Source organism: Podarcis liolepis, assembly GCF_965112155.1.
Source record: "Podarcis liolepis genome assembly, chromosome: 3".
Classification (NCBI taxonomy): domain Eukaryota; kingdom Metazoa; phylum Chordata; class Lepidosauria; order Squamata; family Lacertidae; genus Podarcis; species Podarcis liolepis.
In genome coordinates this window covers 97,101,385-97,120,800 of record NC_139557.1, presented here as the reverse complement: position 1 = coordinate 97,120,800, position 19,416 = coordinate 97,101,385, and the positions used below count along the sequence as shown (strand labels likewise).

The following is a 19,416-nucleotide window of genomic DNA, read 5'->3' as shown; positions in this document are numbered from 1 at the left end:
AGGTTTTACTTGGAGGGAGCAGATTTGTGTCTGCATCTCTTGCAAACTTATGGAAAAGATTTAAGCCATATACAGGTACTGCAGGGAAAGACGAAACTACACACACACACACACACACACACACACACTTCATATGCTTGACTTAATTCTTGCTTTGCTTAATGTGTTTTTGGTGACATTCAAACCAGAAAGCTATGGTCTAGGGGCACTCACTTCAAACCAGGATCATAAGAAGAACCCTGCTGATTCATTCCAAATGCCAATCTAGTCCACCAGCTTCTATCTCATAGTGATGAACCAGAAGTCTACAAACAGGATATGAGGACAATAGCCCTCTTGCTGTTGTTCTCTGGCAACTTATATAAGAAGCATGTTACCTATGATCCTGGAAGGAGCATAAAGCCATCATGACTAGTAGTCTTTGACAGCTTTATCATTCCTCTGCTTGTCCAGTCCATATTTATTTATTAAATTTGTATCCCATCCTTCATCTGTAGATTTCAGGGCAGCTCATAATGTAAAAATACAAGATAAAAACACAAAATACATAATAAAAAGAAGAGCAGAAAAAACAACAGCCCAAACCAATAAACCCCCCTCCCTGCCTCCCTCTTGTCACCACATATATGAAAATAGATTCCATAATTTAAGTATGGGCTGTGGGAAGGAGTACATCCTTTTATTTGTCCTGAGTTTTCCACTACTCCACTTCATTTGATGAGTCTATGTTCTGGTAATTTTATAATAATAATATAACAATAATTTATTATATATACCCCGCCCATCTGGCTGAGTTTCCCCAGCCACTCTGGGCGGCTTCCAATCAAGTGTTAAAAATAATACAGCATTAAATATTAAAAACTTCCCTAAACAGGGCTGCTTTCAGATGTCTTTTAAAAAGAAGATAGCTGCTTATTGCCTTCACATCTGATGGGAGGGCGTTCCACAGGGAGGGCGCCAGTACCGAGAAGACCCTCTGTCTATGCATGTCTATCATGCTCTACATCCCCAGTTGCTTTTTTCTAAATGAAATAAGTAGCTGCAAACTTTAGAACCTTTCCTTACAGGAGAGCGGATCCAGCCCTTGGTGATTTTGGTTGCCATTTTCTTCCATTTTCTCAGCTGTACAATATCCTTTTAGAGATGCAGCAACCAGAACTATATACAGTATTCCAAGTATGACACTGGCAGGTTTATTTTCCTTAATAATAATCCCTAACATGCAATTTCAAAAGGTTACCCACCATGGCCCTATGATGTGAGGGTTGTTTTCTCCCCTGCACACGGCCTTACACTTAACTGGATTTGACCATAATGCCCATTCCACAGGTCTTGAAATATTTGGTTGGAGCTCTTCAAAATCCCTTTTTGTTGTTACCACCTGAATAATTTGGTATCATTTGCAAACTTAGCCATCTTGTGACTCGTTTCTAACTCCAGAAAAAGTTATGAACAAGGGGAATTGCACGAGTCTCACTCCCAATACAGATCCTTTGAGAACTTAGCTTCTTACATTCTTTTATTGTGAGAACTTATTTATTCATTCCTATTCTCTTTTTTTAAATAAATTTTATTGATTTTCCATACAGTTATACATTTTTATCCAAAATACAACAAATTATCTCTGTTTTGAACTTCCTTCAGCGTCTCTGACAATCATCCGTATTTATAACTTTAGTTACACATTCCCTTCTTTCGTATTGCCGTTATACTTCCCTGCTCCCCCTATTTCATATTAACAATACTTCTCTGTTTTTACAGTGCCTCTTGAAATCCCACTAGCGTTGTGTTCACGCCACATATGTTTTTCAAATAATCTACGAACTTTCCCCAGTCTTCGATTAACTTTTGGTCTTTGGTGTATCTGATTTTCCCAGTTAATTTATCCAATTCCGCATAGTCTGTCAATTTCAGTCTCCATATTCATTCCTATTCTCTACTTCCTGATCTTTAACAAGTTGCTGATCAAGAAGAGGACCCATAATCTTATTCCATGACTGCTTAATTTGTTCAGAAGCCTTTTTTGGCGAGAGCCTTTGTCAAAACCCTTTTTCAAAGCCCAGCCACACAAAGTTCACTGGGTCACTTCTGTCTGTATGCTTTCTAATACTCTCAGATAACTCTGAAAGACTAATCAGACTACCGTTTCAGTAGTCATATTGATTCTTCATCAGCAATACATTCTTCTATATTCTTTATATTATCTTTAGAAATGCTTTCCACAAACTTTCCCAGAACTGATTTAAGCTCGCTGGCCTATAATTTTCCTGTTTCATCCTGAATCCCCTCATTAAAAACTTGTGTTACATTGTCTGCTTTCCACTTCTCAGGTGCAGAGGCCAATCATAGGTACAATTTGTATCTTTTTGTTGGCAGTTGAGCAATTTCAATGCAATAGTTGAACTGTTAAGCTTTTTCTTTAACAGCTACTTCTAATGTCATCACTTTTATTATTTTTTATTAAACCAATTTCAAAAGCAGTTTTCCATGCTGCATGTGGTCTCGTATATGAGGAAAACTAATCTAAAGCTCCATATGGTTCAATTTTAATGGCTCTTTAAAAAAATTCTCCATATCAGGTATACAGAAAGATAATTTTATACAAGTTAACATAATAATATGATTGAGATTTGAAGTTCTCTGCTATTAGTTTACTTTGCCTCTTTGAAACATTTATATCCTGTCTTCCCTAAATGTTCAAGCTTGACAGTACAAGGGGGTAATTCGTATAAAATAAAAACTGGAACAATTTTGTACTATAAAACATTAACAAATGCAATAAAAGACTAAAAACATAATTCAAAAGAAGAAACAATGCAGTGGAAGACTGGAAGAGCAATCCATAAGAACAGAAATAAAACCAATCAAGCAGCTTTTAAGAAAGGCACTAAAAATTGACATTTCTTCCCCAAAAGGAAGGTCAACCATGCACTGTAGTGAAATCCCATCAGGATTAGCAGCATGGTGGACTTTTCTGTACAGGAACTCCAGAGTCTGGACACTGTCACCAAAAGAGTCCCCTCCCTGGTCTCAGCTATACATGATTTGGGGGGGCCTCTGCAGATGAACGTGGGTATATGATCATTCGATGAGGTGGTCCTTGGTACTATGGGTCCAAGCCATATAGAGCTTCAAAGGTGCATTACTAGTGTTTTGAAGTGAGCCTGGAAATAAACTGGGAGAAATGCAGCTCAGAAATGATGTAATATGCTTCTGATCACAAGCATTCTTCAAAGGCAGCACCATGTGAAACACTTTGAAGTACTTCAGATGTGATGTTATTAAGCCAAGTATCACAATGGGCATACTTGAATTAGATTTTACCTGCCTACTTGAGGATTAGAGATAGTTGGTTCACTAGTCTAAGTGAGGTATCAGCACATCTGGTCATAGATGAGCATTCAGGGTCAATACTATATACATAGGCATTCCCAAACTATGAATCTGTGCTTTCCAGAAAACACCACAGGGCTGAGTCCTGATTCCTGGAGTAGCTATTCTGCTGACCAGAATCTCACCTGTCTTCTTTGCATCAAGCCTTATTTTTTAGCCTCCATCATTCCTGGCTCCAGAACTTCAACAGCATTTCTGGAATGTGATGAAAATAAGAGATAAGAGTTGGGCATCATCTCCAAATTGGTGGCATCACAATTCAGATCTCCTGACAAACCCTCACAGTCATTTCACATAGATGTTAAGTAGTATGGGAAAACTGACTAGGAACCTAAGATAACCCAGATAGGCCAGCAGTCATTGAGTCAACAGGTATCCCATAAGTACCACCTTCTGAAATTTCCTCTTTGGTGAAGGAGTGGAAACATCTAATATAGCTTCCCAAAGCCCCATGTGAGAGGAGCTCCAGAAGAATACCATACGCCACTTGAGATTTCTTGAACAACCAGCAAGGATAACCTTCCCTTGTTCAGGTGTGTGCCTGTGTGGTTTTTATACTTTCCTTCATTCTGCAAACAAAATAATGGAGTATGTATCCTGAACAAATAACTTGGCAGAACAAAGCAAATGTAATTGTATAGGTCAGGGCTACTTTAATATGTGAAAAGATTTCTGATGGTGATGCATCTCATTCAAGAACTGGCATTTGATGACAGCTGTCTGGCTTCTAGCTACTCTGGTCAAAAATGCCCAGCCAAAGTTTTATTTATTTTTTGTTAGCATGTATATTATCTCCTCTCCTCTTATAGATGTTAATGTTATTTCACTTCAACTCTCCATGTTGCCTTTTGATGGCCAAAACATATTAAATCCCCAAACCCTTTCGCAGTGGACTTTGTAGTGGCAGGGCAACAGTTGGATTGAATAGAAGTTTCCCTCTGCTATTCCTAGCCATCATCCACAGAGTGATACTAGTGTCACTCCACTAGCATGCAGCTCCCCATTGTACCCACCAAACATACTTTTGCCTGCTGAAATCACTCTGCCAGCTCCTTCTGGTGCAGCAATTTACCTGCCTGCCCTCCTTCTGCCCCAGCATGAGTGTCACGGCTGTCGTGGTTCCGCTGCTTCATTACACCTCACCACTTTTAATCAACCTGCTAGTCACCATCCAGGTATCCTTGAACATTAAAACATTAAATCCACTATTTGAAAATGTGCTTTGGAAAATTATGTTTCTGAAAGGACTGAGTAGGAAGCTTAGCGAATCCTTACAGAGATAAGTGTCAGAAGCATTTGCAAATAGATCAATAAATGAAATAGACCTGGAGAGGTTTTTACCTTTATCAGAAATGCTAGTAGAATCTTTTTTTGAAATAACAATAGACGGTAAAGAGATGGAAGATGGATGGTGCTGATAGCAGATTATTCAGCTGCAGGAATATATTTGTTCCCACTTTTATTTTTTTTAAGGAATGCTTTCACTTCTTCTCTACAGTCTGTTGCTGAAAGATATTCGCTTTTTGTACAATAATGAAAATATTTCCACTTGTGTAAAGTATCTCTACTTCTTTCATCCAGCAAGATGCTGTATATAATTGCAGGTGATGTTAAGACTCTTCTTTCTTTTAGCATGTGCTACTGCCAAATGGCAAGCTACTCTTTAATCTTGGAGAGTGTAAAAGTGGGTTGACTAGCAAGGAGATTTACTGAAAGAAAAATAATTTAGACAAGTCCCAGAGTATGCATGGTATAACACAACCATTTATGCAATCATCTTAAGATCAGATCTGTATACAATATATCTATGCCTAATGTGTGTGAATGTCTATACACAGATGTGCCAATCCAAAAATCGATGCATGCTCCCATTTTTATATGGCTCTCTTGTGCATGTAGAACACTCCATTCATTTCAGTAGAGGGATTTCTTCATGCAAACAATAGATTATGTATTTGAATATGTTCTCCCTATTTAAATGAATAGACTAACCAGTTCAAGTTATGGGATCCTTTTGCTTTTATGGGATTGCTTTGTAGATACTGGTACTTCATACTTTGCCTGAAAAAAATCTCAGAATCTGAGAGAAAAGGGTAATGCAACAACCAGAGGAATTTGCATTTGGTGAACTGCTTTATGCTGCAATATCTGAACAAACATTTACAGGACAGAATTTCCCAATGAATCTAGATGCTTATGATAAATATTCATTTTTCTTTTACCTGTTTTGAAAACAATTAATCTAATTCAGTGATCTATTATTCCTTACATTTCAACTGTGACTTTTGTCACTGAACAGATTATTTACTGCTGTCCATAATTGTAGTAGATGTCTAAATTAATAGTCCACATGAATGAGAAAGAGGGTCATTTTTGATGCATTGAAATCTTTATGGTTGCAATAAATGAGCTGAGAAAAGCACCTTGAGAAACAATTCATAGCCTTGCTTGAATAATTAGGGTACAATAAGGTCGCATCCACTCCATACATTTAAAGCATGTGACTTCCGAAAGAATTTTGGGAACTGTAGTTTAAAGGTGCTGGGAACTGTAGCTGTGTGAAGCAGTAAATTACAGAATTCTTTGAGGGAAGCCATGTGTTTTAAATGTATGGTGTGGTTGTGACTTGAGTGTAAATTCTCTTCAGCTGGTTTGAAATGAAACAATTCCATTAACAATTCCAGAAAAATACATTGCTCTGTGAAGGTGAAAAGTTAGAAAGCTTTTCCATGTACATTGTCATCTTCCAACATGATGTCAGAGGTCATGCTAAATATAGTAGCAAAGCTAGATGAGACTACGTTATGAGCAGATGAAAACAGAAACATATTAAAGACTATAGAATTAGAGCTAATTCTCTCTGAAGCATAATCTCAAGCAGGCAAAGTGTGGTACAGTTTCGTGTTTAGATGTAGAAGGCAGAGGTTCACATTCCTGTTCTGCCATGAAACCCTCATTGTAGACTTTGACAAGTCGTTATCTCAGCCTGATCTGCTTTGCAAGATTATTGCAAGGGAAGAGCTGTGAAAAGTGACATAATGATTAAGAGGTGTCATGGATCGAGGTGTTGTAGAACTCACATGATGAGCAGGTGTTGCAACGGTGCTCACTAGAAATGGATAAGAAGGGAGTAAGAACGAGAAGAATTAAAGAAACAAGAGTGGGGTTGTAAAAGGGGGGAAATAACAAAGAAAATAATGGATAATGTAATGCAAAGGCCATTTCCTTCTGGCCAGACTGACTGCTGCTGCTGCTTTGCACTATCTGGGCAAACTACAAAGATTCAGTTGACTAGGAAATGAAATGAAATAAAAGGAAGGAAAATAGCAGCTCTTTGGGGCCCAGGGATTCCTAACTCCTGGTGCTGAAACAAATCACTCCTCATTCACAACTCACCTCTCTTGGTTGGCTAAAAAATGCTGAAAGGCAGGAACTAGTTCATCAGCTACAGTATTATTATTATTATTATTATTATTATTATTATTATTATTATTATTTATTAATACCCCGCCCTCCCCAGCCAAGGCCGGGCTCAGGGCGGCTAACAAGCAATAATAAAAACAAGTTGAATGAATACTTCGAACGAATGCTTTGCTTCCTAATATTTTTCCTGGAATTCCAACAGACTTGTTCCCCCACCCCCAATGAAAGATGATAGCGTGAACCCCCTTACAGGCAGGACCCTCGTGCAATTGCTCCAACTTCACCATTGATAATCTGGCCTTGCCTAGAATAACAGCAGGGTGACACAGATTCTTAATTTAATTTCTGAGGCTCTTTAGACCTGAGGTTTTGCTTAGTATAAAGTAGTAAAGATCCCTGGGTCCTTCTAAAATTTTAAGTGTTGCAGCCACCCCTAAGTATAGGTTCAGCTTGCTAGGTCTTTACTAAGATTGTTTCCTTAGCAAATGTAGCATTTTAAGGAAAACGTGTGAAGTATTGTACAACAATATATTTTGTTCACTTCTTGAAGGCTAGCTGCAGATCATTTGCCTCTGCTTTAAAGTTCTTCTGCAATGCCTACATTCGGTTGGTGTTGATGATAGAGCTGCCAGCTGGCTGCAGACTACAGCAGTAGCCTAAGAATGTTAAGAGGAAGACTTAAACAATTTCACTAATGTACTGGAGTCAATGAAATTGCTTACCCTGTAATTGAAAGCAGTGTTAAATACTCATGACAGGTTTATCCTCACGTAACCTCAAAATGCCTGGAACATTAAGTGCCTGTCATTGCAGGCAGCTTGGTTTACCACTAGGTGACAATGCTTAACTTAGAAAATATGGAGGTGTGCAAAAATTCACATCAGTCAAAAGTGCAAAACTTGAGGTGAACCTTCTTAGCATTTTTTAAAAGAATTGTATTCAAAGCTTTGCCAGTCCTGGTGTCAAGGTTGGCCGTAGGCATTTCTGATATCCAAAATATTAAAATGGCACCTACCCTTTTATATGCACTGGATCCTTAGGAAGCCTAGAAGAGGCTTCCTTCTCCCTACCCCAGTTTAATTTATGAAACTGTGCCAGCCCTTGCTGAAGTCCTGGTTTTGCCTTCTGTAACTCTTCAGTGAGCCCTTGCCCTCAGAATGGATTCCTGGCGCTCACATACATTTCATCCTGAGCTTTCTGAACTCGCTACCAATACCTGGCCTCCTTTGCTGCCCTTTTGAATAAAACCCTGTATCCTTAGTCAACTTCCTGCTTCTTCTTTGGAATTCCCACCTGGTAAGCATAGCGTTGCCTCCTAGGGTTGGGTAGTGATGAATTCAGACCCAGTGCTAGACTATGACATCATTTCTTCTTATCCCTGGCCATAAATGCTTCAGTCAATATAAAACCCTCACTGAATGGTGATCCTGAATATTGCAAATGTAAAATAGAATTATTAAAATGGGTTATGTATTCCAGAGTAGCGACTATTTCATTCATTCATTCATTCATTCATTCAAACATTTTATATGCCACTTAACTATAATAGTTTGTAGGCTGTTTACAAAAGTACAATACAAAGAATAAAAAGAAATGAAAACTATAAGATCAGACTGCCCTGAAGATCTCAAGACTGGGCAGGGATATAAGGGATTAGGCACTTCTTCAGGTAGCCTCCTGCTTATAATATACAAACCTTAAAACAAACTTCCATTGTCATTTTTGTTTCACTTTTAATCTGTATACAACAAATGTATACTAGTATACTATACTTTTGAACCATGCTGCATAGTGGATTGATATGTTAGCCCACAGAAATTTCAGGTATTTGCCTTTTATTATTTGCCAGTGGTTCTCAGTTCTTTTAAGCCAAATAGTAGTACTTTAACAACCATTGTCTGCAATATAGAACTGGAGCTTTTTTCTTTTGTTCTTCTTTCTTTTTCTTTTCATTTTTGGTAAAACTGCTTTCCATAGATTTCTAAAGACTGCTGTGATGTGTATGGAATGGGCCAGCATTGAGTAGTTATATCAAGTATTCAGATGTAGCCAAACTGGTTTTTGGAGCAAGCTGAATGTTTGATTCCTTTGTGATTCCAGCTTTTAATTGAGTACTGCTAAAATCCATTGGTTTCAGTGGTAATAAGTGAATGTTAATGGACACATGATTCTGCATGTGGAATATGGAAACTGTTTTTCACATATTTAATACAAAAATAGTCTGAAATCAAATATTTTACAGTACAGTTGTATCACATCTACTCAGAATTTAGTTGCATTAAAGCATAGGATTGCAACCCCAGTTGCACAGTTTACCTATGATTCTGTGGCCTGCTTAACAAAAGGAGGGGGAGGGAATTGTGGATGCAATCCAGCTATTTTAAAGTTTAATTGAGCTTTTTGCTAAATAATAGTTTTGAATTATATGAATGAGCCCTCACAAGACCATCTTGTGGCCAGGAGGAGAATGGAAACCTGCATTTGCACTTTAAAACTAACGACCTCATCATTGTGTAAAACCTCAGGAACACTAGCTAGTTAAAATTGTGGTTGTACGAACAAATTAGGGTCCACCTGTGGTTCATGATTCCAGTGTGTTCACTAACTGGAGTTTAAACTTGGCAGAATTCCCCTGAATCCAGATGAAATTAGGAACTCTTGGTGAGTTTAATAGGTTTCTGGTCTTCTCTCAGCCATGCCAAAGCTGGAGGGAGAAAAGGGAGCTTTAAAGCTTACACATGCAATGTTAAGCCATCATTTAGTATTATATTCAAACCAGGCAACTGAGTTCAGTGGGAAAGATTTAAGATTGTGCATGCCATTGTCACAAAAATAAATGAAACTTACAAGTTACCTGCTTTTGGTAAGAAAGTTGGCTGAATTTTGGCCTCATTGTGGCTTTCATCTGTATGCTTCATGGTTGAATTTCTTTCTGCCAAAGTTATTGTGCTGCAAAGTTCATGATAAGTTCAGAGAAAAGGAATGGCCAATATTTTTCATGAATTGGAATGAAAAGTAAATAAAGTATGATCAGTATAAATCGGAAAGCTATATTTATATGCATTTTTTATATAAAAAATGAACTTTGTCTTTTCAGGGGGGTCAGATATCGAATATTCTGATGTCTACAAACCAATGGTGTGGTTCTGGATCCTTGTAGGCCTTGCATATTTTGCTGCTGTCTTGAGCATGATCGGTGATTGGCTACGAGTTATATCCAAAAAGACCAAGGAAGAGGTAAGGAACTTGAAGCAGTCTGATTATGACTCAAATATTCTCCATTTTTACAAAGATTAAGTTTGTAAGCCTAGTTTAAGAATTTTTATTTAGTTAATATCAAACAGTGCTACAAAACACTACTACAAGAATGTAAAAACTGCTCTAGTAACTGCTTGATATTGTTGTCTACAGTTCCATTTCTACAAACCTGATAACAAGTTGTTCTAAGCTGCAACATAATAAAACACATTTTAACATCTTAACATTTCTAGAGCTATTTTAGTCTTTGTTTAATAGATTCATAATTAGATATTGGTGCGATTTATTTTTCTTTTACCATTCATCCCTGCTGGTGTACATTGTTTCAGATTTGTGCATATTTATCTAAATTTTCCACATAGCTTCCAAAATCTTTTCTCCTATATCCCCCCCCCCGCCCATTTTTGAATGTAATCCGCTTTTATCCTCTTCCTTATATATTATCATTTGGTATATTTGAGACAACGTGGCTGATAAAAATATTAATTTTTCCAAAGAATACATCTGTCTCAATCCACTTTCTTGAGTTCTTAGCCAATTGTTTAGAAAATCTTTTATTTGACAATGTTCGAATAATACGGGCCTTGTATCACTCAGCTTTCCCCTTGGATGACTGAAGAACTTGATCTGGCTATTATTAATCCAATCAACAAATTTGCCAGTGTCATTTCCAATTTTGTTAAATTGTGGCTAAAATAGCTGAAAGGTTAATGGGCATTTTGAAATGCAGAAGTAGTTTTTTAAAAAATTCCCATAAAACAGTGGATAGGGGGCACTACAAATCCTTTTTACTACGTTTCTATTTTTATTTTCCGAAAGCACTTTCTGTCAGCTTCCAACAAAACATTTTACCAAATGATTTCTGAAATTTTTATTTAGTTAAAAATACCAATCTAAAATCCTTCCCAAACAATCAACATGATAATTAGCTGGAAATGAACGATCTTCTTCAACCCTGTTGGTGCACATTATTTTACAAAAAATCATTCACAATTCACTGTCATGCTTCCATTTTTAGCTCTTTTTTAGCTATTTGTGTATGCAGCAACAAAAATGTTATTTTATAAAGAATATTAATTTTAATGTTGATATTCTTCCAAAAATAATAAATTTAATAAATCTCCATATTTCCAGCTCTGCTTTCATATTTGCTTCCAACATATCACAGTTTAATAATTGAAGTTGTCATTTTGTCCTAGGAAAAAAAAAGATCCCTATATATTTCAGGTTTTAAAAACAACAGTCTGGATTTTTCTTTTTATTCTCTTAATCTTCTTAATTGTTGTTCTGAAAGCTGAAAGATAACAATTATCTTTACCACATACACACACACACACTTAATAATTTAAAGGTTTCTGGAAACAAGATCTTTCAGTCATCAAGTGCCTGGGTGAACAGGTACCGTATTTTTTGCACCATAACACTCACTTTTTTCCTCCTAGAAAGTAAGGGGAAATGTCTGTGCATGTTATGGAGGAAATGCCTACGGGTGGCATGCCTACGGATTTTCCTCCTCTAAAAACTACGCGTGTGTTATGGTCGGGTGCGTGTTATAGAGTGAAAAATACGGTATATTTAAAAATTCCTCCTGAAGGTTAATGAGAGAGACAGATGCATGTCACTAGAGAGTCTGTACACAAAAGGAGAATCATCCCCGAGAAGGCATCACCGCCATCAGGGTCTCCTCTGCTAATCATAAAGTCTGAATTGTTTAATATTGGAGTTGGTGCTCTCTTAATTAATTAATTATAAGAACTATGGATGGAGATTTGTAACATTATACAGGAGGCAGCAACGAAAACCATCCCAATGGAAAGGAAATGCAAGAAAGCAAAGTGGCTGTCCAACGATGCCTTACAAATAGCGGGGAAGAGAAGGCAAGCACAACGCAAGGGAGATAGTGTAAGATACAGATTTCAAAAAAATAGCAAGGAGAGACAAGAGGGCGTTCTTATACGAGCAATGCAAAGAGAAAAACAATAGAATGGGAAAAACCAGAGATCTGTTCAAGAAAATTGGAGAAATGAAAGAAACATTTCGTACAAAGATTACCATAATAAAGGAGAAAAGTGTTAAGGAACTAACAGAAGCAGAAGACATCAAGAAGAAGAGGTAGCAAGAATACACAGAGGAATTATACCAGAAAGATATGGATGTCTCATACACCCCAGGTAGTGTGGTTGCTGACCTTGAGACAGACATCCCGGAGAGTGAAGTCAAATGGGCCTTAGAAATCACTGCTAATAACAAGGCCAGTGGAAGTGATGATATTCTAGCTGAACTATTTAAAATTTTAAAAGATGATGCTGTTAAGGTGCTGCACTCAATATGCCAGCAAGTTTGGAAAACTCAGCAGTGGCCAGAGGATTGGAGATCAGTCTACATTCCAATACCAAAGAAGGGCAATGCCAAAGAATGCTCCAACTACCGCACAATTGCGCTCATTTCACACACTAGCAAGGTTATGCTTGAAATTCTGCAAGGCAGGCTTAAGCAGTATGTGGACCGAGAACTCCCAGAAGTGCAAGCTGGATTTAGAAGAAGCAGAGGAACCAGAGACCAAATTGCAAACAGGCACTGGATTATGGAGAAAGCTAGAGAGTTCCAGAAAAACATCTACTTCTACTTCACTGACTACGCAAAAGCATTTGACTGTGTCGACCACAGCAAACTATGGCAAGTTCTTAAAGAAATAGGAGGGCCTGATCACCTCATCTGTCTCCTGAGAAATCTCTATGTGGGACAAGAAGCTACAGTTAGATATGGAACAACTGGATATGGAACAACTGATTGGTTCAAAATTGGGAAAGGAATACAAGGCTGTATATTGTCCCTGTTTATTTAACTTATATGCAGAATTCATCATTCAGAAGGCTGGGCTGGATGAATCCCAAGCTGAAATTAAGATTGCTGGAAGAAGTATCAACAGCCTCAGATATGCAGATGACACAACCTTGATGGCAGAAAGTGAGGAGGAATTAAAGAACCATTTAATGAGGGTGAAAGACAAAGGTGCAAAATATGGTCTGAAGCTCAACATAAAAAAACCTGAGATCATGGCCACTGGTCCCATCACCTCGAGGCAAATAGAAGGGAAGAAATGGAGGCAATGAGAGATTTTACTTTCTTGGGCTCCGTGATCACAGCAGATGGTGACAGCAGTCACAAAATTAAAAGACACCTGCTTCTTGGGAGGAAAGCAATGACAAACCTAGACAGCATCTGAAAAAGCAGAGACATCACCTTGCCAACAAAGGTCCTTATAGTTAAAGCTATGGTTTTCCCAGTACTGATGTATGGAAGTGAGAGCTGGACCATAAAGAAGGTTGATCGCCGAAGAATTGATGCTTTTGAATTATGGTGCTGGAGGAGACTCTTGAGTCCCATGGACGGCAAGAAGATCAAACCTATCCATTCTTAAGGAAATCAGCCCTGAGTGCTCACTGGAAGGACAGATCCTGAAGCTGAGGCTCCAATACTTTGGCCACCTCATGAGAAGAGAAGACTCCCTGGAAAAGACCCCGATGATGGGAAAGATTGAGGGCACAAGGAGAAGGGGACAACAGAGGATGAGATGGTTGGACAGGGTCCTCGAAGCTACCAGCATGAGTTTGACCAAAGTGCGGGAGGCAGTGGAAGACTGGAGTGGCTGGTGTGCTCTGGTCCATGGGGTCACAAAGAGTCAGATTTGAACTGATTTTATAATGAAATGATTTTGGAATGTTGTATCATTTTACTGTTGTTAGCTGCTCTGATCCCGGCTTCAGCTGGGGAGGGCGGGATATAAATAATTTATTATTATTATGATAAACGACTAAACAACAACAACCGCCCAATACCCGCAGGTCTTAGAGTGGTTCAATCAAAACTAGCACTTAACATTAGCACACACAAAAATTGGTCAAACTAATCTTGCTAATCCTGCTGATTTAAAGAAAAGTTATTCTAGGTTTAAAGAAATTTTCCTATTCTGTTACTGTAATGATTCTTCTTAGTTATGCAGGAAAACATATAAAAAACAGTCTTCTAAAACAGATAGTCATTAATGAAGAAATAGATATAAAAGTCAATATTAGTAGTTGTTTGTATTTGTAGTGAAGACATGTTCAGAAATGCAAATAGTCCAGAACTACAGAAGTTATTTGGCCAGATAATTATTTTTGTTATCAGTATTCTGTCCTATGTAAGGTGTCATTGTGTTAGTTCACTAATTCACTAATAAATAAAAAGGTAGCAGAAGTTCAATACAAGATATTAACAGAGGAAAGAAATAGATCATTTCATTTGAAACTGTAAGGTCTGCTTAGCAGTTCATTAGCAGCAGTCACAAAATAAAATATCCCTTAGTGGTGAACAGTAGGAAGGTTGATATCTTCATTGTTTTTCAATATAAGAGTTGTCCTTATCATGTGAGTTAAAATTGTCCTAAAAGAGGAAGTAGCAGCCTCACATGCTATTCCTTTATCCTCTTGCTACTAGTCCTGTGTGGATCATCGTCAGTGTCCCCTTGGCTCCTCTCCTGCGTGTGACACTGAGTGTGAGCTTTGCACTGCACTTCACAACACCACAGCACAAGCTGCAAATTTTCTTATGGAGGGTGACCTCTCACCAATGTGTTCTCTCTCTTCTACCCTGCCATGACCTGAGCAAGGGCCCTGATCCCACTGGAGGCCAAGAAACAGCAGCAAGTGGTTGAGTAAAAATCCTCTGTCACACTAAATGGTGCTACCCTGATAGAATTTGTTCTTCTGCATTAATTCCCATGTGGCAACACAAGTAGTAAACCTTCTCAGAGACAGTCACTGAAAAAGCAGTAATACAGGGCTCTTATACTTGTATTCAGACCTCTTAAGGGTTCAAGAGGGTAGAAGGGAAAGGTGACATTTTGAACTTTCCACATCCCTAATATCACCCTTCTCTGTGCATGAACCAGAGCATCTCATAGCTACCTATGTAGTGATGTAGAGATGGATTCTGGGAACTGAGAAAGGGATAAAATGAACTTCTTTCCTTCCTCTTGAAACATCCCTGTATAATGCAGGGAGGTGATTTACTTTTAACTTCATGGCACACATTCCCAGGTACAATATCCCCTTCCAGGATGTTTATTATAAGCTTATGTTTTGAGCAGGTGAGACCCTGTTTTCTCTCTCATACACACCTCACCTCTGATCTTCTTCCATGCTCCAACTGAAACCTCAGCGTTCTACATGTCCTGTTAGCTGACAGCGCCTTGTCAGCACATTGTGAGGGTTTAATTTACATTCTGTTTTTCATTTACAAACCAGTGTACTTCTGTGCACTTAACGAGTCCTCTGGGTATGTAGAAATGTGTGGCTCTCTTCCGCTTCCAAACTAATAAGCACTCACCCACCTGAGTTTGCTATTCATACATGACCAGCAGGACATGTAGAATCCTTTCCTCTAAAAGAAGTTCTCCTGTTTAGGGTCCCAGAGAGCTATTTCACCGTCCCCAGTTTTTCTTTTCCAATTGTGACTCTACGTTCCATGGCTACTAAGCCTGCTCAGTCCATGCTTGTGAGAGGGTTGCCCCCTTAGGCTTTTAAAAATTATTTCTTTTTTACTTCTGCAAATCCCAGTGTTCCTGCAGATGTGCTGATAACCGCCTCTGGTTGTTTAATGGTCCCATTTTGGCTACAATCCGTCAGCATTCAAAAGCCAAGTTCATGGTTAGAAGTGCTGACGACATTAGTACTCAGCAGTAGGATGTAATTTACAATACTTGGACAATTCTTAAAGATTTTTATTACCCCCCCCCCCAATTTCTGCTCCTTTAATTGGAGTGTTTTGTTACTGCATAACTGAATCAAGCAATAGCTGTCAGCAGGTGAAGACATAGCTGTTCAATGCACTGTATTGCTTTTTAATTCTCTCTACTTTTAACCAAGTGATAATATTTCAGCCGAACAGTTAGAAAGACATGCTCACTTCGGCAGCACATATACTAGAACAGTTAGACAGAAATACAGAGTGAATGTGATAGGACCCAAAGGTTCAGTTGCGAGTTATATTTTCCACTTATCAATGAAATGCAAAGAGGTTGTAGTGATTGCAGCATGGTAGAGTCCCAGAATTATTGGTCCTTTGAGGTTCTCAGCATGTAAATTTCTGAAAGGTTACACCAAATATTAAGATTAGTGATTTGTGAAAGTATGTATTTCCTATAATGTAAGCATTGGCCCACATTTATGGACCATTAATCCATCTTCTGACGTGTCTTCATCTGTTATCATTTTGAGGCATGGATAGTCATTTGTAGGCAAATGTATTGGTTTCACTGCAGATGTATTTTTTTTTTTGACATGATAATGTGCATCTGTTGGTGATAGTGTGGCTATAAATTATTTTAATTAAAATGTCATTTGAGTTTTCTTGGGCGTTGGATAAGAAAATATTTTATTTGTATATAGATTGTATGAACAAATCATGTTTTACAAAAAGAGAAACACATTCAGGATATTTTCTGCTAGGGATATCTGCTCATTTGTACTTTCCGGGCACAATTCAAAGTGTTGGTGCTGACCTTTAAAGCCCTAAACAGCCTCAGCCCAGTATACCTGAAGGAGAGTCTCCACCCCCATCATTCTGCCCAGACACTGAGGTCCAGTGCCAAGGGCCTTCTGGCGGTTCCCTCACTACGAGAAGCGAAGTTACAGGGAACCAGGCAGAGGGTCTTCTCAGTAGTGGTGCCCACCCTGTGGAATGCCCTCCCATCAGAAATAAACAACTATCGGACTTTTAGAATACATCTGAAGGCAGCCCTGTTTAGGGAAGCTTTTAATACTGGATGAATCATTGTATTTTAATATTCTGCTGGAAACCACCCAGAGAGGCTGGGGAAACCCAGCCAGCTGGGTGGGGTATAAATAATAATAATAATAATAATAATAATAATAATAATAAATAAATAAATAAATAAATAAATAAATAAATATTTATTTATTATTATTATTTCCCCAAAACAAAATGCAACCAATCATTTGTTATAGAAGACATATTGGGTCAGCAATCCTCTACATGCCTTCTATGTTCAGTAGTGCTACCTGATCAGGAAGGTCTGGTATGAGGGCACTTCAGTATTTCACATCCATTTACTTCCAGGAAAACCTTGCATCCAGCTTGTAATGGCACAGTAATATGAAGATATTTTTCTAGTAGACAAAAGCATAGTATAACTACTAGGGAGAAAGGCCGTGAATCTGGGCCCTGAAGTGACATATGGCTCAGGGGTGTTAAACGCTTGAGTTCCTGTCACTTTGTCTCAAGATACTAGGACAAATCTTCCTGTACTTCTGTTATAAAATTAATTGGAGTTCCTTAAAAGGACACCTGTTGTAAAGAGTTATATGGTTACAGTTTTTGGGACTTTTTTATTTTAAAAGGCAATTCAGGGGGGCATACAATTATACAGTGGTGCCTCGCAAGACGAAATTAATCTGTTCCGCGAGTCTCTTTGTCTTGCGGTTTTTTCGTCTTGCGAAGCACGGCTATTAGCGGCTATTAGCGGCTTAGCGGCTATTAGCAGCTTAGCGGCTATTAACGGCTTAGCGGCTATTAACGGCTTAGCGGCTTTAAGAAAAAGGAAACAAACTCGCAAGAACTCGCAAGATGTTCCGTCTTGCGAAGCAAGCCCATAGGGAAATTCGTCTTGCGGAACGACTCAAAAAACGGAAAACTCTTTCACCTTGCGCGTTTTTCGTCTTGCGAGGCATTCGTCTTGCGAGGTACCACTGTATATGTATGGAGAAAGTGGACAGAGATAGGTTTGGCTTCCTCTCATAATACCATCTATTGAAGCTGAACAATGGGAGTGTCATAACATACAAAAAAAGGAAAAATACTTCTTCACACAGCTCATAGTTAAATTAGGGGATTAATTTTCACAAAATGTAGGGATGAGTGCTGACTTAGGTGGCACTAAAAGTGGACCAGACAAATTGATGAGAGGGTAAGACCCTAGTCATGGTGCCCGGGTAACATGCCCCTGAATAGAATATATTAGTTTTAGGCTTTCTGGATACATCTGGTTGGCCATGTTAGGAAACAGGATACTGTGCCAAATAGGCCTTTCGTCTGGTCCAGCAGCGCTCTCCTTATATTCCGATGATAATAAGAATAATTTATTATTTGTACCCCACCCATCTGACTGGGTTGTCCCAGCCACTCTGGGCGACTTCCAGCATATATAGAGACAGAATAAAACATTAAACCTTAAAAAACCTCCCTATATAGGGCTGCCTTCTGATGTTTCCTAAATGTTATATAATTACTCATCTCCTTAACATCTGATGGGAGGGCATTCCACAGGGTGGGCACCACTACCAAGAAGGCCCTGTGCTAGATTCCCTATGAGACATTCTTAGAGGCTATTTGGATACTATTTCATTCTCATCATTAAGAAGAAACACTGGGCAATATCTGGTGCTCTTAATCTACTAACGGAAGGATTTATACTTGTGCAATGGAATGTTGTCTCCCCAAATCTGCTCCAGAGGATGGAGTGGTGGTGGACCTAGAACAGATTGGGGGGCAAAGAGGGAGGAAAGGTCAAAAAGTTAGGCTGTGCAAGTGTAAATCGTTGTACTGATGGAACTTTGTCCTACTTTGGATACAGTCCACTTTTAGGCTATTCTACTCCTTTTGCATCACTTACCTGCTTTCAGTTCTAGATTGCTCTTTCTGTCTCAATTCCTTAACCTGGCCTCTGATAATCTGGCAATGCCCCCTATCAGGTTTTTACTCTCAAATCTGTGTCATCATGCTTTGAGAGTATCTTGGTACTTGTATCCTGGAATGGAAATTGATCAAGATTTCAGCTGGTCGCATGGTGTCCACATACCCCACCTCATGAGTAGTAAGCTATACTAAGGCAGAAAGAAAAGAGAGACAAGTGAGTCACAAAAACTACATTGTGTGCACGTGTTTGCATTAAGTTAAATATTTTGCCCTTTAAATGCTATTTTGTATACCACTAAATAACACTGCTGAATAACATATGCTGGGGACAAACAACAAGGAGGGGGTGTTGCTTTCATGAATGGCTTGTTGTGGAGTTCCTGGAAGCATCTGTTTGGCCAGTGTTTAGAAAAGGATTCTGAAGTAGATGGATATAAGAAAGAACTTGAGCAAAACCATGTTGGATACCTACTCTAGCATTGTGTTTCAACAGTGGCCAAGCAGATGCTTCTGGGAAGCCCTCTCTCATTGTTTACCTCCCAGCAACTGGCATTCAGAGGCAAATTTCCATTTATTCTATTAGCCTGGAGGCTAATACCCATCAACAGACCTGTCCCCCAGAACTGTATTCAATTCTATAAATTA

The 19,416-nt window shown here is 38.6% G+C and overlaps 1 protein-coding gene across 5 annotated transcripts in view; it reads left to right on the top strand.

Annotated features, from left to right (window-relative positions):
* KCNK2 (potassium two pore domain channel subfamily K member 2) overlaps positions 1-19,416 on the top strand; it is a 124,019-nt gene that overhangs the window by 89,690 nt on the left and 14,913 nt on the right. For all 5 annotated transcript variants that reach the window (XM_083494651.1, XM_083494652.1, XM_083494655.1 and 2 more), the window contains exon 6: positions 9,914-10,053. In XM_083494651.1, coding sequence (XP_083350777.1) covers positions 9,914-10,053 — 140 coding nt within the window. The remainder of the gene's footprint in view (positions 1-9,913; positions 10,054-19,416) is intronic.